At 59.5% G+C, this 21393-nt stretch overlaps 1 protein-coding gene across 10 annotated transcripts in view; it reads left to right on the forward strand.

Moving 5' to 3' along the window:
- MLXIPL (MLX interacting protein like) overlaps nt 1-19517 on the forward strand; it is a 31133-nt gene extending 11616 nt beyond the window's left edge. Inside the window, exons 1-17 of one of the 10 annotated variants that reach the window (XM_027613533.2) lie at nt 715-1070; nt 4971-5077; nt 8390-8472; nt 8644-8733; nt 9036-9080; nt 9604-9805; nt 9932-10012; nt 13228-13397; nt 14779-15325; nt 15589-15656; nt 15732-15882; nt 16034-16149; nt 16241-16360; nt 16558-16685; nt 16766-16889; nt 17436-17565; nt 17893-19517. In XM_027613533.2, the coding sequence (XP_027469334.1) occupies nt 778-1070; nt 4971-5077; nt 8390-8472; nt 8644-8733; nt 9036-9080; nt 9604-9805; nt 9932-10012; nt 13228-13397; nt 14779-15325; nt 15589-15656; nt 15732-15882; nt 16034-16149; nt 16241-16360; nt 16558-16685; nt 16766-16889; nt 17436-17565; nt 17893-18011 (2574 nt within the window). In that variant the 5' untranslated portion in view covers nt 715-777 and the 3' untranslated portion in view covers nt 18012-19517. Of the gene's footprint in view, nt 1-714; nt 1071-4970; nt 5078-8389; nt 8473-8643; nt 8734-9035; nt 9081-9603; nt 9806-9931; nt 10013-13227; nt 13398-14778; nt 15326-15588; nt 15883-16033; nt 16150-16192; nt 16361-16492; nt 16686-16765; nt 16890-17435; nt 17566-17892 lie in introns of those variants that run through there. The other 9 variants (XM_027613530.2, XM_027613529.2, XR_003523344.2 and 6 more) reach the window with 9 other exon arrangements.
- Nucleotides 19518-21393: the final 1876 nt, after the last annotated feature.

Raw genomic sequence — 21393 nt, forward strand, 5'->3', positions numbered from 1 at the left:
TGTGAGTGCCTCAGACCAAACATCCTGGTTCATGTTCTCAGGGTGAGAAGAGGGGAATCAGGAACAGGAGCTGGACCTCAGGGCGGGGAAGAGGGGGTGCCCAGAGCTCCTGAGCAGATGGCCTGCCTGGGGGATGTCCAGGGGAGGGTGACCAAGGCTCCACCTTGCCAGCTGTCAGCCATCACCACTGGATTCACACTCATTAACCCTCTGGGGCCTCTGTGCAGGTGTAGTGATGACCATTATGGCAACTGGGGGTGCTGAGACTTACCTGTGGGCCAGGCCACACAAGACTTCTGAGAGGTGGGTGCTTCCAGCTGTGTGCAGGACTGAGAGGGGGTGAATGTGAGCCGAGAGATCAAAGAGGGCGGGGAGGGAGGGGTGTAGTTAGGTGAGGGGCTTCACAGGAGGGCGTCCCTCGAAGCAAGGAATCCCAGGCACTGAGGCGCTTTCAGGCTCAGGTGTGAACGACTGATAGTCAACTCTTCTTGAGACCCCTTTCGGGCGAAGTAGGGACACCACAAAAGGAAAGGCGGGAGGGCAGATAAGAACCCCTTCCTCTTCCAAACTCCAGACCCGCAAGTAGCTCGCGGACGCCGACGCTCACACTTAGCTCCTTGATTATGCTAATTTAAGACCGCCCCGCCCCCAGAGGCCCCGCCCCTCGAACGGCCTATTACGGCGGAGGGGCGGGGTCATGCTAATGAGACCAGTCGAGCCTAGCGAGGCGTGCTGGCGGCTCCACCGAGCCGGGGCGAGGCGGCGGCGACTAAAGCCATGGCCGGGGCGTTGGAGGGTCTGGCCGCGGGCTTGCACGGCCCGCGGGTCGTCCCCAGCCAAGACTCGGACTCAGACACAGACTCGGAGGACCCGAGTACCCGGCGCAGCGCGGGCGGGCTGCTCCGCTCGCAGGTCATCCACAGCGGTCACTTCATGGTGTCGTCGCCGCACAGCGACTCGCTGACCCGGCGGCGCGACCAGGAGGGGCCCATGGGGCCCGCAGACTTCGGGCCTCGCAGCATCGACCCCACCCTCACCCGCCTCTTCGAGTGCATGAGCCTGGCCTACAGGTGAGGGCGGCTCCGGGGCCCGACAGCCTAGGCCCTCCCTGGCGGGCCCACGCGCTGGGGCCCCGGACACCCGACCCGGCCCCAAACTTTGGTCCCCGGCTGCTCTCGGAGACTCCGACCACATCCTGGACACCCCTCTGCCCCGGCCCCGAGCGTCCTCCGGCCCGGGGCCAGCCCACCGGCCTCCGCCTGGAGTGCACACCTCCAGGTTCCCGTTGCTCGCCACCTTCACTCCCTCCTTGGGGCGCGGACCGCCTGCCCTCCACCTTGACCGCCATAGGCCCACCGCGGGCCCCTCTCCCCGTCCCGACTCCTCTGCCCCCAGAGAAATGCCAGGGCATCCTTCGCGCTCCCAGGACCCTAAACTATTCCCATCCTCCACTCTGGGGGCCAATCCACCAGACCACTTTAGCCCTCCGCTCCCTCCCCAGCATCCCCGGCCCAGACCCACGCCATTCCTGCACCCTGGCGACACTCCTCACTCCCATGATTGTCCGGACTCATAGCCAACGTCGTTCGAAACCCAGTCTCTCCTCCACCCTGCACTCCCCAATTGCCGGGACACCTGTTCTTGACCTGCTAGATCGAGGGTGGCGAGAGAAGGGTGCCCCGGGCGGACGGGGGGTGGGGAGCTGGCAGAGTTTTCCAGCGGTCGCCGGGCAGGGGGTGCAGCACGCCGCGTGGGGGTTGGTGCCCGGGAGGCCTGGGTTCGCCTACCCCGGTCGCCACCCGAGGCTGAGCGCCCAACGCTGCCTGGGACCCCTGCTCGGCGCGTTGCAGAGCGCACGGACCGCGCCCGGCCCTAGCTCCACGCCTGTGTCCTAAGGGAGGGCGCGAACCCGGGTTCTGGCCCAGTGCCCTGGAGCAAAGTTCCCAGGAGCGGAAGGGCCAGGATAAAGTAACAACCGAAAACCGTAGAGGTGAAAGGGGGATCGGCCGGCCTTGATCTTTTCTCTGTGCAAATATTCCTCTTCCTCTGCGGCGCCTCCTCCCCTTCTGAGAACCGCTGGATACAGAAAGGCCCTTGAGGACCAGGAGCCGGAGCTGGGGTGGGGATTGCGGGGGTGTTGCCCACCCCCAACCGCGGCAGCCTAGCCGAGACCCTATTGGCTGGAGGCGATGTAACCTTGGCCCACATGCTCTGGCCCCGGGCCCAGGTCATGTTGCAACCTGATCGTCCAGGGCGCTGGACCGATGTGGAAAGTTCAAATTCCCGTCCCTTTCTTCCCTCCCCGCCCCTCCCCCTCCTGGGACATCATGGGACCGACTGGGAGAGGGCATTTAAGGTCTTGGTACACCGGATGTGGGCACCCCTCCTCCCCAGACTCTCCCAGGGCACCCCATTTCTCACCTGCTCCCAACTTTACCTTCCTGCTCTATACCACATCCCATCCAACCTCAAACCATGGGTGGCCAAAGGGAGGGGTTCGGGGGAAGGGGCAAGGTTGGGGCTAGAGCACACCCCAAGAACTGCCCCCACTAAGAGGCTGACTAGAATCTGATGTGACCCAGGCGAGCTGGGCTGTGCTTTCTCCCTAAATACCCAGAATATTCCGTCTCTGTGGGGGCCCAAGTGCCAGGGATGGAGGTGGCTCAGTACTAGAGACTTTGGCTTCCCCCTCTTCAGTAGAGGAAAAATCTGAGGTTCAGACTGGAACAGTGTTTTAGCCCTTGAATACCCCTGCTTATAGGGGTCCCCTGGAAGGGAGAGTATTGGGGAAGCCAGGCCGACCCGAGAGAGTGACTGGATGGGAAAGGACAGCAAGGTAAGGGGTCCAGAGGTGCTTGACCGGGAGGACAGCCTGTGGCTGCCTGGCTGGCTTTCATCCTCAGCAGGGCAGTGTGGAAAGAGGGAGGACTTCCCTTCTAGGAGGAGACCCACAGTCCACGCTTCTGTAGGTGGAAGCCCCAGGGAGACAGGTGCTGAAGGTTCCAAGAAAACACTCGTTCAAGGTCAGAGCTGGCTAGCTATGGAAAGCATGGCCTCCGGGAGACAGCAAGGGGGACTCTGTCAGAGAGACTCTCGGAATTCCTACAAGGTAGATTGGGGACTGGAGAGGGGGTGGGGGGTCGGTCAGGCTGAACCAAGAGTCCTAGGTTTTCTCCAACCCATCCCCAAGATTCCCAGACTTTCTATTGGTCATAAGAAGCCCTTGAACCCTAGTGCCAGGCTTTTTCCTCCAGGCTGGGCCCCTCGCCTCCCCTCCCAGCCAATAAGCCCGACACAGACAAAATGCTTTCCTCCTAGGCTTGGATGTTGTCACTGTCTCATCTCCCTGAGCACCGCCTCGGCCACACACATCATAGCCTCAGCTGGGAAACGGAGGGAGGGCAGGTGGGCTGGGCATGGGGCCCTGGGCGACCAGAGCGGGCCGGGAGGTTGCTGGGATACCGGCAGGGGCAACAAACTCAGGAGTCCCCCCCAGGTGCCACAGAAGAAGCTGGCCCGGGACGTATCAGTGTACCTCATCCCTGTCTCCCTACTGGACAGATGGTGTTTATCTAACTTAGGAGGGAGGGGCCTAGCCAGCAAGCCTGGGCTATGTACTCTATTTGGGTAATGAGGCCTATGGTACTCTGGCGGGGGGGGGAGGCTGTCCTCCCCACTCCCTATCCCAAAACAAACACAGGAGCTTGGAGACCAGAGAAGAGAGGGGAGCCAGTGACCCATGCACCCAAGGGGCTGTAGTAGTCAGATTGCCACCCACCCACCTCTTACCCCCAAGATGAGGGAGAAGCCTTGGAAGATAGTGGGGCTGGGGTTCTGAAAAACTAAGCCTTGGGGCCTCAGCTTCCCATGTGAGCAAGGGTTGGAGAAGGTGGGCCAGAAGGGGCTGGTATACAGCCCTGGCTTGTGGACCATGAGGATGGAGGGAGAACGGGGGAACCAGTGGGGGTCTAGACCCTGAGCATCTTGACCTCATGGGTCAGCTCCTTAGGGGTGGCTGACTTGGCCTGTAAGAGGGGCTAGATGCTGTCCGGGCCAGTGGCATCACATCGCAAAGGGGAGAAAATAAGGATCTTGCCTGGGTCTCCCTCAGCCTTTCTGAAGTCCTCACTGACTTGGCACATCTTGACCTTGAGAGTCGAGCCCCTCACCTGTGTAAGGGCCTTCCATCTCGTGGATTTGATTGACGGCTAGGATTAGGGTCGGGGTTAGGGGTCGGGATCAGGGTGCTGCTTCCCCACTGCCCACCACTCCACCACCCCAGCTGCCTTCCTTTGGAGCCCGATGGCTGTTGTCTTGCACACACCCCTGAGAAGGGGCACACCTCTCCAGCTCAGCCCAGATCGCCATCCTGGGATTCTGGAGTGGGCTGCTCCCAGAAGAGCAGTAAAAAGACAGAGGCTGGTTGCTTGGAGGCCACTTCTCCCCACCCAGGCACACCTTCCCCATCCCCTAGGGGCCAAAGGGGGCCAGTGAGACTGGTGGAGAGAAAGCCATAGGGCCTGAATGAATCTCCACCATGTGGCCTTGGGAATGTTTTTACCTTCCCGACGCTCAGTTTCCTTCTGTAAGAAATGCGTCGGAGAACCAGCCCTAGCGGACCTACAGACAGATGTCTGTGGGGCCACCAGCATTATTGTCTTTAGGATGGAGCTGACAAACAGGTTTCAGCCCTGGCTTTAGTTCTGGCAGTGTGAATGAGCAGCTCCAGCCAGAGAACGCAGGGGCCCCTAGCAAGGACCTATTCTGAAGGTCTGACTCTCAGGGTAGGAATTTCAGGCAGGTCAGAGCGAGGAGCAGGATTTTCGGGGTTGGGGAGGAGACCCTCAGATGGCCCAGCATGGATGAACACCCAGTGCATGGCAAGAGTGGGGAGCCAGCCCTGCAGGAGCAACTCCCCCGCCAGCTTCCCCTTGCCCACCCCCCCTGACCCAGCCCTCTCCCTCTGACAGTGGCAAGCTGGTGTCTCCCAAGTGGAAGAATTTCAAAGGCCTCAAGCTGCTTTGCCGAGACAAGATCCGCCTTAACAACGCCATCTGGAGGGCCTGGTACATCCAGTGTGAGTGGGCACCATGGGCCTCACCAGCAGGGGGGCTGTAAGTGGGGGGCGCCCAGGAAACCCCCATGGCCCTTAGGGGCCAGGACCAGCATCTGATCCCCAAGAGTCTTGGGGAACGTGTTCCAAATGGTGCTCTCCAATGGGACTGCTAGGCACAGCAAGGGTCACCCCTTGGAAGTCCTAAGGTGGGCAGAGGTTTGGAGGGCAGTTCAAGACCCTTTCTGCATTCCATCAGCCTAGTCAGTGCCTCAAATGGCAGGGTGGAAAGAGGTGCTAGATGCTGTCCGGGCCAGTGGCATCACATCGCAAAGGGGAGAAAATAAGGATCTTGCCTGGGTCTCCCCAAGCCTTTCTGAAGTCCTTAGTGAACCACCAGCAGGTGACCGCATGGAGCCTGGGGGGTCGGGGGTGCGGCACCCAGAGAGGCCGTGCGGTAGAGTGGAGGGGGCTGCAGACTTGGGAGTTGCCCAGAGCTGCTTATCTACTCAGTCTTTGCCCTTGCTGGCTGTGTAACTGCAGGCTGTGTGACTAACCTCTCTGATTCTGTTTCCTAATAAGGCCAACAGTCCTACTTTTCCTGGTTGGCCTGGGCATAACAAGTATGAATGGGCCTGGCACAAAGTTGGTGCTGAATAAATGATGGGTGAATCTTTTTTTTTTTAAGATTTTTATTTATTCATGAGAGACAGAGAGAGAAAGAGAGAGAGAGAGAAAGAGGCATGAAAGACAGAGAGAGAGAGAGGCAGAGGCAGAGGGAGAAGCAGGCTCCCCGCCGAGCAGGGAGCCCGATGCGGGACTCGATCCCAGGACCCTGGGATCATGACCTGAGCCGAAGGCAGACGCTTAACCATCTGAGCCACTCAGGCGCCCGGGTGAATCTTTTTTTTTTTTAAGATTTTACTTATTCATTTGAGACACAGAGATACAAAGAGAGAGAGAGAGAGAGAGCATGAGCAGGGAGAGAGGCAGAGGGAGAGGGAGAAGCAGGCTCCCCGCCGAGCCAGGAGCCCGATGTGGGGCTCGATCCCAGGACGCGAGCCGAAGGCAGACGCTTAACCATCTGAGCCACCCAGGAGCCCCCATGATGGGTGAATCTGATATGCCCTTGAGAAGGTCACGGTCATTCATTTTGGGATTCGAGACCCACCCACCCTCCGTGGCAAAGCAGCTGAGGCTGAGCAGCCTCAGACCAGTCCACCCTGGGTTGGGACCTTATCCAGTGCAGCCAAGTCCTGCTACAGGATCAAAAGCTACCCTGAGCTGGGAACACACAGCCCAGGAGGGAACATATTCAGTGTTCTCTGTCCTGGTTTCCCTGGATTCCATCCAAGCAGAGAGAGGGAGGGTTTTCTGGTTTCCATTTATCTCTGGCACCCAGTACTTCATAAGCCATCTTAATCGAGGCTTCCTGGCAACCCTGGCAGATAGGTATTATTACCCGCATTTTACGGATGAGCAAGGAAGGCCCAAAAGGCCAGTAACTTGTTCAGGGTCATGGAGCATAAAAGGAACAGAGCTGTGACTGGCTGGAAGTCCAGGGCTTTCCTACTCTGAGCCCAGAGCTCCTTTCGCTGCTCCCAGCAGGGCTGGCTTCCAGTCCTCACCTGAGAACACGCAGGATGGCTCAACTGAGAACACGCAGGACCAGGCCCTATCCTAACCAGGAAGCTGATAGGCCAGAGGGAATCACTGCCACTTTCCCCACCGCCCTGCACTCCCTACCCTTCCCCCACACAGCGGGATGGGATGCAAACCCTTCTCTGCAGAAGAAATTGCTGATGCCACCCAGGGTCCTCACCCAGACAGGCAGACCCTGGTCTCCGGCTATTGCCCGAGTTGCTGGAAGCACCTGGGTTCTGTGTCAGACAGAGAGGGGGGTTGGGTCAAGTTCTAGGATGATGCCCCTTCCCACCAAGCTGTGTGACCTTGGGAAAGTCCCTAGCCTCCCTAATAAGGATCACTCATCTGTAGAGAGAGAATAACAGTATAGAGAGAATAAAATAAACTCACAGGCTTGCTGTGAGTTTTCAGTGAGATTATTCATATCTCAGCACAGGGCCTGACACACACTAGGGCTCCCCGAAAGTGATAATATTATCGTGATAATAGCGACAGCACATGGCACGCCCCTTCTCCCCGAGCACTGAGGGTTTGAAGGTGGGCTTCGGGAAAGGGAGAGGGGTGGGGACAGCTGGAGGGCTGCCTGGCTCATCCCCTTTGTAGCTGTTTGGCTGGGGAGGGGACAGTGGCAGAAATGCCACATATCCTCGGGAGAGAGACAGGAGTGAGATGATTAGCTCACGGTTAGATAGGAATGCTGGGGGTCGATGGGCAGTTTCTGTGGGGCAAGTGTTGGCTGTCCAGAGGAGGCACAGGCTTGGGAAGGACGTTTCCAAACATCTGAGAGTGTCAAGTTTTGGGACATCCTGACAGAGATTCTATGGGCAGCTGAAAAATGTCTGCAGCTGGAAAGGGGCAAGATGAGAGGGGTTTGGAGGCACGCCTCGCAGAAGGGCCAGTGAAAATAGTCAAGGAGGCAGGAGAAGTAAGGGAAGGTTCCCTGGCCGAGGGAGGAGGGGGTGCTCTGCGTTGAGGTCCAGGAGGTTGGGTCCAGGGAGGGTAAGGGCCTTGGCTGGGCAGTGGGGGCAGGTGCTGGGTCACAGGAAGTGAAGAGGAGACCAGGAGGCACGGAGTGGAGGTGCTGATGACAACTATTCTAGAACTGGGGGCTAAGCAAAGGGGTGAAAGGGAAGAGATTAGCTTGTTGGGGTAGCAAAGGAAGGGAAAGTTTGGGAGGTAAAGGGGAGCCTGAAATGTGTTTATGGGCCCCGAAGAAGGAGCCCGGGGAGAGAGAGATTGGATTGGAGATAGGGAAGGGAGTGGAGGAGGTGGAGAAAGGGCTCAGCTAGGTGGCCTGAGAGGACAAGGGGTGGTTCTCTGGCATCAGATTGGGCAGTGCGGAGGAGCCTGAGGCAGGAGACCAAGGGCTCCAGGCCCTGGCCTGCCAGTCTGACCTTCTTGGAGCAGCTCACTTCCTGTGGTCCCACAATCCCATTCAGCGAGTGTTGCCTGAACACCTACTGGGCTCCCAAGGGAAGCAGAGGAGGTGTGGGAGGTTCCTTTCACAGGGTCCCATAAAAGAGGGGGCTCTGGGGGTGCTAGAGCAGGCAGGAAGCCTTCCTGGAGGAGGTGGCACTTATCTAAGCATCAGAAGCCAGACAGGATTTCATAGTGTGGCGCTTGAGTCCCGGGCCCCTTGGGGTGGGAGGTGAAGATGCCGGGTACCCCCCTGACCTGGCCCCCTTCTCTCAGATGTGGAGCGGAGGAAGAGCCCCGTGTGTGGCTTCGTGACCCCCCTGCAGGGGCCTGAGGCTGATGAGCACCGGAGACCAGAGGTAGCTGAGCCGCGGGACCTCCTGGCCTGCCTGCCTCCCTGCCGAGCCCGGCCCCTCCGTCGGGTCTCTCTCCCGGCGCGGGGCAGGAGGGGCTGGCCCAGGTGCGGATTGGGTGAGGGGTGGGGGGTCAGTGCCAGCTCTCTCACTGAGCCCCCTCCTGGCCCTCCCCAGGCCGTGGTCCTGGAGGGCAATTACTGGAAGCGGCGCATTGAGGTGGTGATGCGCGAGTACCACAAGTGGCGCATCTACTACAAGAAACGGGTCAGTGGTGGGAGGGAGGGGGCTCCGGGGGGCTGCGGACCACTGCCTCTCTTGGAAGAGCCCGGGCGGGACTCCCCTCGAACCCCCGCCCCGACCCCGCCTCCCATTAAGATCCGGGCTGACAGCGCCACCGTGTGGCCCAGAGTCTCCTCGCCGCCTCCTTACCTCCCAGCGCGGAGGAGCTCCTGAGGGGAAATGGGGAGCCCTTTCGTCCGGGGGAGCTTGTGAGTAAGGGAGGCCTTGGCGGGCACTGACGGAAGAGGGACAAGCGATCCAGTGTCCACCTCTGTGTGTTCCTGCAGCTCCGTAAATCCAGCAGGGAAGGGGACCTCCTGACCCCAAAGCAGGTGGGTGCTCCCAGGTCCCAGAGAACTGACAGCTTCCCTCTAGGTGGGTAAGGCGGTGGCCCGGCGACGGTGGGTCACGAAGGCAGTGGGTGTGGCCGCCGTCCTCTAGTTGATCGAGCCCGTCTCCCCGGAGGAGGGGGAGCCTTTGAGCGCAGTGGTGGGAAGACCCCAAGCCTTCTGGTTAGCCCAGCAAGTGGTGGGAGGCATGGGGGGAACAGAAGTCCCCAAGAACTGGGGTTCCGGGCAAGAAAAAAGTATAGGGGGCAGGAAGGGGACCCTTATCTGTTCAGCAGGCCATCCAGCTCTCTCTGCTGGGGGCAGTTGTCAGAGGCCAATTGGGGCGGCCATAGGCCTTCCAGGCAGCAAACTGGGTCCTCCAGAGAGAGGTGAGGAGGGCCGTGCACACGGAGGCTCCCGACCTGCTGACCACCTCATCCCCCAGGCGCGGGCCATACGGAAGGGCAAGGGGCAGTGGGGGGCCCCTGTGTCCCTCTCGTGGCTGCTGAAGGCTCTGTCTCCCTAGGCGGAAGGGGGTTGGCACCCACCAGAGCGATGGTGCGAGCAGCTCTTCTCGAGCGTGGTGCCCGTGCTGCTCGGGGGCCCGGAGGAGGAGCCCAGCGGGCGGCAGCTGCTGGACCTCGATTGCTTTTTGTCCGACATCTCCGACACGCTCTTCACCATGACGCAGCCCAGCTCCGCGCCCCTGCAGCTGCCCCCTGAGGACGGTAAGCGCCTGCACCTGGAAAGGGAGGCCTGCGAGAATCCGGGCGGCCAAGGGAGGGTGGCCAGGGGATGGGCGGCCCCCACTCCACCCCGCCTGCCGCTCCTGACGGCACCCCTGCCCCCTCCAGCCTACGTGGGCAATGCTGACATGATCCAGCCGGACCTGACGCCCCTGCAGCCCAGCCTGGACGACTTCATGGAGATCTCAGGTGAGGCAGCGCCCCTTGCTGGGTGGGGTTGTGGGCCAGGCCAGTATGAGGAAAGTCCCCGGATGACCACCGGCCCTCAGGCCGGTTCCAGGCCCCTCCGGGAGGACGGATGGTCTAAGTGATTTCTGAGGGCCCTTCCTGGTCTCCCTTTGTCCGGACTTGGGATGCAGTTGACGTGGCCTCAGGTGAGAGCAGGGCCAGACTGGGCACCTGGGCAGGCGCCGGGGCCCAGGGGCATGGATGCTACAGGCTCTGCCAGCTCCCAGGAAAGTAGGGGATGTTGGGAATCTCAGGAGAGAAAGGGACTTTGATTTGTCTGGGCTCGTTTATTATTTACATAATTTCCTTTAAAAAACTAGTAAAGAACAGTCCAGGGGTGCCTGGGTGGCTCAGTCGGTTAAGCATCTGCGTTGGGCTCAGGTCATGATCCCGGGGTCCTGGATGGAGCCCCGCATGGGGCTCCCTGCTCAGCGCAGAGAGTCTGCTTCTCCCTCTCCCTCTGCCCCTCCCCCCACTTGTGCGCGCGCTCTCTCTCTCTCTCAAATAAATAAACAAATAAAATCTTCAAATAAATAAAAAAGAACATTCCAAACATAGAGAGAGAGTGGTTCACTGAACCCTCCTGTAACCATCACCGACTTCAGTATGTATCAACCCTTGACCGGTCTGGTTTCATGGAGGCCTCCCCCACTTCTCCTTCCTTAGTTGTTTTTAAGAAAATCTCAGGAATTATATCTTGTAAAGCTTTTTTTTTTAGTAATGTGTTTCTGTGCCTCCCTCTCCCTGACCCCAGGGCTGCTAGGTCACTGGTTTCTTGTGTCCTCTCGGAGATACCCATGTCTGCATGAGCACCTGTGGACAAATGTCTTTTTGTTTTCACAATAGACTCTGCCCGACATTGCTTCCTTTACTTATCTTAGATCCTGGAAACTGTCCCCGACAATCATACAAACAGGGGACTCTGGAGCCCTGCTAGGGGTCAGGTAGCCATAGAGGCTTGGCCTGTCTCAGCCCAGGCCCAGGGGGTAGGAAGGGGGTTTCTGGGATAAAGGCTTAGTTCCCATGACCCCTCCACTTCTTCTGCACAGGGTCCTGGGCCTGTCAGTCAAGAGGTGGGGCGGGCACTAGGGAATGAGGAACCACCCCCACCCCTGCCTCAGCCCTGGGCAGGGTGGGGGCCGTGGGGGCAGAAGTGGTGATGGCAGAGCCCAGGGAGCAGACCAGTCTGGGAGGGCAGCGGTCCTGTCTGGGCACACGTACTCCCGCCACAGGTAGGAAACCGCCTCTTGCCCGGACTCGGCCAAACTGGGGCTAGGAAGCCACTTCTCTCAATCCGGGGTGGCTGCTGGGGGGCGGTGAGCATGGGCAACCAAAGGTAGGGGATGTGGGTGATGCAGAGAAGTTGGCTAGTGTGGCCCCCTTGGCGCTGCACACACACGGAGGGCCAGGAGCACCAAGGCCACCACGGCTACTGCCTCGATTGTCCCCCAGAGCTCCTCACTTGAGAGGAAACCCAGTGAGGAGGCCGGGGCTTGGGGAGGAGTGTTCAAGGAAGGGGAGGGGGCTTGGAGTAGGAGAGGGTCTCAGGGAGGGGATATAGATCAATGGGGGGACAGAAGCTGGGGGGGACTAGGGCTCCGTGGGTGGCCGGCTCTCAAGGGGGAAGGGACAGTTGAGGGCAAACTATGGCAGGGGGATGGTGGTGACTGGGCTCGGTGCCACATGAGCCCTGCAGAGCGCTGGGGAGGAGGCAGCAGCAGTGAGCGGGGAACAGGCCCCCTACGTGGATGGTTCTAGAGCCTAGGCCTCAAGGGGCCTGGTGATGAGGCCCACGGTCTCTGGGGGCTGGGGGGATAGAGGATCAGTGACTACTCACCCTCTGCCACCCAGTCCCTCGGTTAAAGGGACTTTAACCACATGAGCGCATGCAAGCTCACACACGCGTGCAAGCTCACACGCACACGCATGCACACGCACACGCACGCGCACACACCCGGGCACAGAGCCGACATGCGCCTGCAGAGGGCCTCACATCAAGGCAGGCACACACGGACTCAGACAGAGCTACAGACATGGGGACACACACAGCAGAGATGGATCCTGCATGAGACCCCACGCTGACACCCACAGAGCGACAGCCTTCCAGCGACACATGGGCGCCAGACTCACATAAGATGCACATACAAAGTTTAACCCCATCAGGCTCCGGGTTGGGTGTGGGCTTATCTGTCCCACTCCCGGGGCCTCCTTCAAGGTGGCCTTTGGGAGAGAGGCCTGACCAGCTCCCCTGGCTGGGGAGCCAGGGCCTTGGATGGGCCTTGTGGGGCTGGGTCGGGCCAGACCAGGAGGCCCTGGGAGCTGGTTCAGAGCAAAGGCTGGTCAGGGTCAGAGAAAGGTGCCCGGAAGGGAGCGGGTGGGCGGGTGGCGCCCAGGCCCGGGATGTGGTTAGGGCACAGGCAGCTGCTTCCCAAAACCAGAATAGCCTGGGGCTTACACAACCTGCACCTCAGACAATCTGGCTGCCCCCTCCCGGCCAGTTCTTCGAGGCTTTCCAGCCCTGCCTCCGCTCCTGTCCCCACTCTGAGCCCACCCTCTGACCCCTGCTATGACCCCCTTAGTCCTTCACCCCACTCCCGGGCTCTGCTTTTGAGGCCCCACTTGACCTTCCAACAAACCAACTTGTCCCAGACCCACTGACCTCCTGACCCATCTCACCTCTAGCTCATCCCTTGAACTCCCATCTCCCTGGGGCTCTTCCCTATCCCAGACCTCGGCCCCGTGCACCCCACCCCTTTCCCTGGCTGGCACTCTCTATTACCCTGCCCCTTTCTGTGGCCCCAGCAGAGTTGGTAACGGGAGGGGGAGCGGGGAGGGCCTGGGCCTGGGATGGGGAAGGGGACCCCGTGAGCCCAGTGTGAGGCTCGTGGGAGGACTCTTTCCCGGGGTTCTACTCACACCCCGACCCAGCCTCTGCTGTCCAGCGTGCAGGCCCATCCCACCCGAACCTCTGTTGCTGCTTCCCCTGAGTGAGACAGAAACTCTCCCAATTTCACAATCTCCTGTAGAAGCCCCCCCGCCCCGCCTCCCCCCGATCTCATTGCCAGCCAGGCCAGCCCAGCCTGGGGCCAGGGCACGAGGCCCACTCTCCTCCCCCTGCTTCCAGCCACGCCTGGCCTTATCCCTAACTGCCACCGCCTTATATGTCTGAATTACAGATTTCTTCACCAGCTACCGCCCCCCACCGACGCCCACGCCCTCACACTTCCCGGAGCCCCCCAGCTTTGGCCCCATGGCTGACCCTTTCTTCAGCAGTGGGATCTTGGGCTCAGAGGTGCCCCCTGCCTCGTCGGGCTTGACCCACCTCTCAGGGCATAACCGCCTGCAGGTGAGCTCCCACCCCCACCCCACTCAGCCATGCCTAGCTCACCTGCCCCTGTCCGCGAGCTAGGGTACTTCCCGAGTGCCCAGTCCTGTGCTTGGTCGAATGAGAGGGACTGAAGGGGGAGAGAGACCCCATCTCTGCCCTCTGAGAGGGAGCAGTTCAGCTCAGGAGGAAGGACCCCATGAAGCAGAACCCCCGTGAAGCAGAACCAGGACCAGGCAGTTATAGAGGGGAAGCTGAGGGCAGCGGGGCGGGGGGGGGGGGGCGCGGCGGGGGGGCAGCGGAGAGAGGAGGGCATGGAAGCAGGACACCACCGAGGACTGGGTTGCTTATGGAAGGCTTCCTGGAAGAGGGGAGGTTCTGGGCTTAGTGAATGGGTTGGGTTTGGACAGAAGAAGAGACTGGTAGAGGGCAAGCCAGATGGGAGAAGCACAAAGGAGCACACAGAGACAGAAAGCTCAGTGCGAGTGTTTCGGACACGGTGAAGCTTCCATTTTGGATCAGGAACCCGCAGGCTCAATTCGGAGGTCGCCTCCCTGCTGCTCTGTCAGACGCCTTTTCCTTCTGTCGTCAGACTGTTCAGGCACTCTTGTAGTTCATTGTTGAGAGGTCTCTTCAACTAGACAGCGAGCTCCTCGCTGAAAGAGCTAACTAAGCCTTGCTCAGGCTTACCTAGCACAGTTCAAGCACATGAGCAGCACTGGGTAAATGGTTGCCCAGTGACTGAGCTAGTGAGCCAGTGAGTGAGTGTGTAGATGGATGGGTGTGTTGTTGAATGGATAGATGGGTTGTAGTTGAAGGTGGATGCTTACATGGGTTGGTGTCCATATGGGTAGGTGAGTGGTCGGTTGGATGGATGGGCTGTAGATGGATTTGTAGATGGATAGTTCGGTGGGTCAATGAATAGGCCGGTGGCTGAAGAAGTGGCTGGTCAGTGAACAGAAGGTGGATAAGTAGAGGACTATGGATGGGTTGATGGATGAATGAAGTAGAGACAGTCAGACAGATTGGTGAACGGGCTAATAACTGGTGGGCTGGTGGAGAGATGGGTAGATGAGTTAGCTCACAGGTGAGAGGACAAATGGACGGATGGGTTAGTGGGTGGATTGATGGCTGGATGGAATAATTATCTGGCAAATGAAAAGACGGGCAGGAAGATTGATACTCTTTCTCACTCCTAATTTGTGCATACATGTGTTCCAATCCCTCCCCTCATTAGACTGCAGTTTCCCTTGGTGTGTGTGTGGGGGGGGCGGGTAGGGACAGCAGGGATCATTTCTCCTGTCTCTCCCAGTGCCCAGTCCAGAGCTCAGCCAGGGCAAGAGGCTGCCGGGGTGGCTGCCAAGACCAGCTTTCTCCCCTGCTCTGTCTGTCCCCCAACCAGGCCCGGAGCAGCTGCCCTGGCCCCCTGGACTCCAGTGCCTTCCTGAACTCTGATTTCCTCCTTCCTGAAGACCCCAAGCCCAAGCTCCCACCTCCGCCAGTGCCCCCACCCCTCCTCCAATACCCGGCCCTTGCCAAGGGGCCTGGCCTAGAGCCCTGTCCCCCACCCACCTACCCCCCCATGGCTCCTCCCCCTGCTTTGCTGCAGGAAGAGCCTCTCTTCTCTCCCAGATTCCCCTTCTCCACTGTCCCCCTGGGCCCAGGAGTATCCCCACTGCCTGCTCCTACTGCCTTCCCACCCACCCCACAGCCGGGTCCAGGCCCGGCCCCTGGCCCCTTCCCCATAGACCTTCTGCCCTCAGGGTATCTGGAGCCCTCATTTGGGCCCCACTTCACAGTGCCCCAAGGCATGCGGCCCAGAGGCAGGCCCCCCACCCCATCCCCTAGAGGGCGGAAGCCCAGCCCCCCGACCTTGGCCCCTGCCACTGCCAACCCCACTGTCACTGCTGGGGGCAGCAACCCCTGCCTCACACAGCTGCTCACAGCAGGTGAGATGGGGAGAACCGGGTCCCCCGAGGGGAAGGTGGGGACCAAATATGGAAGTGGGGAGCCTATGGGAGCAGAGGGTGAAGGTTTAAGGGGCGGGCTCAGGCTCAGCTGGGGGGAGGATGGAGAAGTGGGGAGGAATTAGGGACAAGGGCCCTGAACCCAAAAGGGGAGTGGGCTTTTTTTGGAGGGGAGGGAGGGGGTCTTTGGAGATGACGGGGTTGAGGCTGGCCCCGGTGGCCCTCACACTTCTGCCCGTGCACAGCGAAGCCCGAGCAGACCCTGGAACCAGCACTTGTGTCCAGCACCCTCCTCCGGCCCTCAGGGTCCCCGGTAAGATGGCGGGCACTGGGAGGTGAGGGGAGGACCCAGGGCTTCACCCCAACTCTCCGCCCTTCTCCACCCCAGCAGGAGACGGCCCCTGAATTCCCCTGCACCTTTCTACCCCCGACCCCGGCCCCCACACCGCCCCGGCCACCTCCAGGCCCGGCCACACTGGCCCCTCCCAGGCCCCTGATTGTCCCCAAAGTGGAGCGGCTCTCGCCCCCAGCGCACAGCGGTAAAGAGGCTTGCAGGGCTTGGGAGACTCCAGGGGGTAGAGGGGAAGGAAGAAGGGGGGACTACATCTGAGGCCAGGATGAGAGGGATAGGGCAATGGGGCCCTCTCCCCTGTGTCGGTCTGTCTGTGGGTCTGTCTGTCCCTGCCACAGGTGGTGAGCGGCGGCTGTCTGGGGAGCTCAGCTCCATGCGGGGCCCGGGGATTCTGAGTGTCTGCGTCTCTCCCCCTCAACCCATCCTAAGCCGGGGCCGTCCAGACAACAACAAGGTGGCACGTTTCCCTCACCCCGAGATCTGTTTGCTACCCCTAGGCCCTTCCATGCTCCTTCCTAGGCTCACCCCACTGTCTGCCCCCCAAGACTGAGAACCGGCGCATCACCCACATCTCTGCAGAGCAGAAGCGGCGCTTCAACATCAAGCTGGGGTTTGACACCCTGCACGGGCTGGTGAGCACACTCAGTGCCCAGCCCAGCCTCAAGGTGAGCCCCCAGCCCAGGCCGGCACCCCCAGAACCGCAGGGCTCCTTCGTCGGCCCACCCGCACCCCCCCCCACTCCGCCCAAGACCAAATCCCAGGACCCTCTGGACACCCAGTTTCCTCCTCCCACCCAGTGCCTCAGTGGGCCCCAGAGTGGGGCCACCTCCAGCACCTGAGCCCACCCTGGTGGTGCCTGCAGGTGAGCAAAGCAACCACGCTGCAGAAGACAGCCGAGTACATCGCCATGCTGCAGCAGGAGCGTGCGGCCTTGCAGGAGGAGGCCCAGCAGCTACGGGACCAGATCGAGGAGCTCAACGCTGCCATTAAGTAGGCGGGGGGCTTGCGGGCGCTGGGGCCAGGGGGCATGCCGCGCGACTCCCCAGCCCTGACCGGCCCCCTGCCCCCAGCCTGTGCCAGCAACAGCTGCCCGCTACTGGGGTGCCCATCACACACCAGCGTTTCGACCAGATGCGAGACATGTTTGACAACTATGTCCGTACCCGGACGCTGCACAACTGGAAGTTCTGGGTGGTATCCTCCCTCGGCCGGTGGCGGGTGGGGGTGGGGGGAGCGCGGCGGCCAGACCCCGCTGTGCCCGACAGGCCAGGCAGGGGCTCTGAGCTGTGCCCAGGGGAAGGGACATAGGTTCTGCCCCCTCCTTCCAGGCCAGCAGGAGTGCCCAGTGATTCGCTGGGAGCAGAGGGAAACTGAGGGAGGAGCCCCTGAGTGAGGGGACCACAGCCCTGCCCACAGAATGTCCCAAGGGGAGTTTGGGAGAACCTCACGTCTGAGTGGCGTGAGCCGGGTGGCTCCTGAAGAAGACGTGGAGTCTCTCACTCCCTTACCTGGTCAAGCTCTTGGCTGAGCTGGACAGGGGATAGCGCAGCCCAGAAGATGGCATAGAGGAGCCGGACAGGCCGTGGCAGGATGGGAGGGTGGCTGCAGTGGGAGACCTCCAAGTCCAAGGTGCCACCGTGGCCAGGACCTTCCCCGGGTTTAGGCCAGATGTCGGGGCTACACATGAGCTGGGTGAGGGTACTGGCTGATCAACAGTCCTGCTCCTTGACCTGGGCCCAGTTCAGCGTCCTCATTCGGCCTCTGTTCGAGTCCTTCAACGGGATGGTGTCCACTGCAAGCTTGCAGAGCCTCCGCCAGACCTCCCTGGCTTGGCTGGACCAGTACTGCTCCCTGCCCGCTCTCCGGCCAAGTACGTGAGCCGCCCCCCTGCCCGCCAGAATGTCCAGGAACGTCCAGGAAGGTCCACTCTGCTCAGACCGCAGGTCCAGCCTGCCTTCAGAATAGCCTAAAGTTTTGTCCATCCCACCACGCACCTTGGATGGTCCTCGGGCCTCCAGGACACCTGCAGACAGAGTCCTGAGAAGGGCTGACGGTCCTGCCAGCTAGTGTCTCTCCCTCATCCCTTCATCTTCAGCAGCCGGAGGAAGGGCTTAGACCCCAGGAGGTATCTCTGCCTCTCTCTCTCTCTCTCTCTCTCTCTCTCTCTCATTCTCATTCTCTCATTCTCTTTCCCCAGCTGTCTTGAACTCTCTCCGCCAGCTGAGCACATCTACCAGTATCCTGACAGATCCAGGCTGTATACCTGAGCAGGCCACACGGGCGGTCACAGAGGGCACCCTTGGCAAACCTTTATAGTGCTGGCCAGACACTGCAGCTCACTCAGCGGCCCCGGGGCTGCTTTCCCTGGGCGTGGGCTCCAGGGACAACTTCTGGGCACTCCCTTCCTGCCCCAGGCCCTGGCTGTCCCCTTGCCTGAGGGTCTAGCAGGGCCCAAATCTCTTCCACCTCCTGAAAGCCAGAAAGAGCTACGTTCTAGTCGCTGCCCCACCAGTGACGAACACTGTGACCTGGGGGACTCGTGTTCACTGTTGGGACCTCCATTTTCCAGTCTGCAAAATGGGGCTGGAGAAGCTTCAACCAGATGATGATCCCAAGGCTAACTTAGCAGCTGTGCCACTTGGAGCTGAAGCTGGCAACTCAGGGAGCTTGGAGGAGGAAGGGGGATGATCCTGTTTTCTTGCCTCCCCCACCTGCTTCCTGCCTCCCCCGGGTAGGACACAGGCAGAAAAGGAGGTTCCCACTCTCTGCTCCTTCGCTGGTCGTCCATGTGGGGTGGGGTGCTGCAGGATGGCATCCCTGGGTGAGGCCAGGAAGGTCTGATCCCAGGAGAGAGCAGGGCAGAGGGGTGGCCAAACCAGGGGCAGGCATCTTGTGTGCGTGTGGATGCGTGTGTGTGGATTTTGTAAAGAATTCTTGCCAATAAAACCAAAAACTGTTGGGGACTGTCAGTGTGTCTCACTCTGGGATGGAAAGAGAGCCAGTTGGCCGTGGGAGGTGGCCTTGAAAGGACCTTAGCTTTTCCTCTGAGCTGGAAGCCACTGGAAGGTTTTGAGTAGTGGTGGGACAAGGTCAGATGTTAAGTTCTTAACAGGATCCCTCCGGGTGCCGAGCCGAGAATAGGCCACAGGAGGGCAAGGATAGAAGCAAGTTTTAAGCTGTTGCTATCATCCTGGTCAGAGAGGACAGACACTCGTCCTGGAATTCCTCTCTCCATGGCCAGGAAAAGGTTCAGAAAGGCTTACCATCTTCCAAGCTGGAAGAGGGCAGAGCCGAGCCAAGGAGTAGAAGGGACAGGGCCCTCCATTGGAACCATCCAGAAGGAGAACAGGCTGCCACTGGGGGTGGTGACCTCCCCATTAGGCGAGATGTGCAAGCGGGAGGGGGGTGGCCACTTGGTCGGGATGTCTTAGAAGGAACTATTACTTCAGATGGGGAATTGGGGTGAGTGGCCCCAGTATTTCATTGATTCTTTTATTGAGCCATTGAACAAATCTTTTCTGAGGGCCCGCCGGGGACCAGGCGATGGTCTTGGTGCTGGGGATTCTGTTCGCTGCTGGATCCCTCTCCTCATTGGGCTGAGTCAAGCCTCTCACATCTCAGGACTTCTGCAGATGCTTCCGTGGCCACTGACTTCCCCTCATTTGTGTGGAATCACAACGCAGATAACAATACTAACTACACACTCATCTAATGTTTACTCTGTGCCAAGCACTATTTTAAGCACTTTATGTATGTATGTGAACTCACTTATTATATATTAACATCCACCTCTAAGGGCCGGTTGTGAGGATTTCAGGGTAAATATATATAAAGTACTTACAACAGTGACTGGCTTATAGCACTATATAAGTGTCATCACGGGGCACCTGAGTGGCTCAGTCGGTTAAGCGTCTGCCTTCAGCTCAGGTCATGATCCCAGGGTCCTGGGATCGAGCCCCACATCGGGCTCCCTGCTCCGTGGAGAGCCTGCCTCTCCGTCTCCCTCTGCCTGCCTCTCTGCCTGCTTGTGCTATCCATCAAATAAATAAAATATTAAAAAAAAAAGTTAGCGTAATTATTTATAATCCCCATTTCACAGATGAAAAGTTGAGGCACGGAGAGGTTAACTAGCCCAGGGCTGCTTGGTTACTGTCTGACTCTAGTCTCTGCTTTTACCCAGCTCTCCCTACGGTGCAGGGAACAGGTGCACCCAGGCCTGGAGGGCTATCGGTTGCTGCAGACAAAGGTTTGAAGTGGCTGAGAGGTAAAATCCGAACGGTGTGCTGTGCTGTTTTTCCCCACACACACCCTCCCAGGAAAGTCCCCATAAGACATCCCCTAGACCCCCCTTGACCCTGTGTCCCCCCACTAGATGCTACTTTCCCTTGAGAGGGCTATCTACACTTGCTCTCCCTCTCTCCTCCCCTCCCACTCACCCCGTCTTTGGTCTCCTCCTCCCCACTTCCACCCCAGCCTCACCCCTACACTGATTCGCTGTTACTAAGGTCACTTGACTCCCTCATTGCCAAATCCAAGTTTGCAGTGCTCTTCCTGCCTTCCCCTGGACCCTTGGATCTCATTTTTTTTTTAAGATTTTTTTTTTTATTCATTTGAGACACAGAGATACAGAGAGAGAGAGAGAGAGAGAGAGAGCATGAGCAGGGAGAGAGGCAGAGGGAGAAGCAGGCTCCCTGCTGAGCCAGGAGCCCGATGTGGGGCTCGATCCCAGGACCCTGGGATCATGACCTGAGCCGAAGGCAGACGCTTAACCTTCTGAGCCACCCAGGTGCCCCGGATCTCATTTTTTTTTTAAGATTTTTTTCTGAGAGAGAGAGCAAGAGCGGAGGGACAGCAGGAGAGGGAGCAGCAGACCCCTCCCCCCCACCCCCCACTGAGCAGGGAGCCTGGCTAGGGGCTCAGTCCCAGGACCCTGGCATCATGACCTGAGCCGAAGGCAGATGCCTAACCGACTGAGCCACCCAGGCGCCCCAGCTTGGACCTCATTCTAGAACCACCCTTTCTTCATGAATCCAGAATTCTCTCAAGGCTCTCCCTCCTCCCTGACAGTGCCTTCCCAGGGCCTGCTGTGGGAGCCTCTTCTTCCGCCTGGCCCTTCCTGGCCCACTTCCTTCTCACTTTGTGGCAAGCCCCGGGTAACAGCATTCCCTTTGGCCTCTCTGCCGAGGAGCCACTCTTCTGTATCTGCCCTGCTTTGCCCCTGGAGCTACAAAAGCACATATCCAACTGCCACCCTAACCCCTCCCTTCTGGATGTTTCACAGCTCCCTTTACCTCGAAAGAACCAAAACAGAACTCATCATTTTTTTTTTTTAAAGATTTTATTTGACAGTGAGAAAGAGAGAGCGCACAAGCAGGGGGAGCAGCAGACAGAGGGAGAAACAGGCTTCCCGTGGAGCAGGCTCCCTGATCGATGCGGGGCTCGATCCCAGAACCCCGGGATTGTGACCTGAACTGAGGGCAGACGCTTAACGACTGAGCCACCCAGGCACCCCTAAATTGGTGGATCTTAAACCGTACTATGCATCAGAATCACTTAGCTAGCGGGACTTTTTAAAATACAGATTGCCGGGGGACCCAACCTCCAGGTTTCTGAGTCAACAGGTCTGGGATGGAGTCTAAGAATTTACATTTACTGATGCTGGGCCGCGGCCCATACAGCCAAGTCTCACTGCCCCTGA

Source organism: Zalophus californianus, chromosome 10 (assembly GCF_009762305.2).
Source record: "Zalophus californianus isolate mZalCal1 chromosome 10, mZalCal1.pri.v2, whole genome shotgun sequence".
NCBI classification, from domain to species: domain Eukaryota; kingdom Metazoa; phylum Chordata; class Mammalia; order Carnivora; family Otariidae; genus Zalophus; species Zalophus californianus.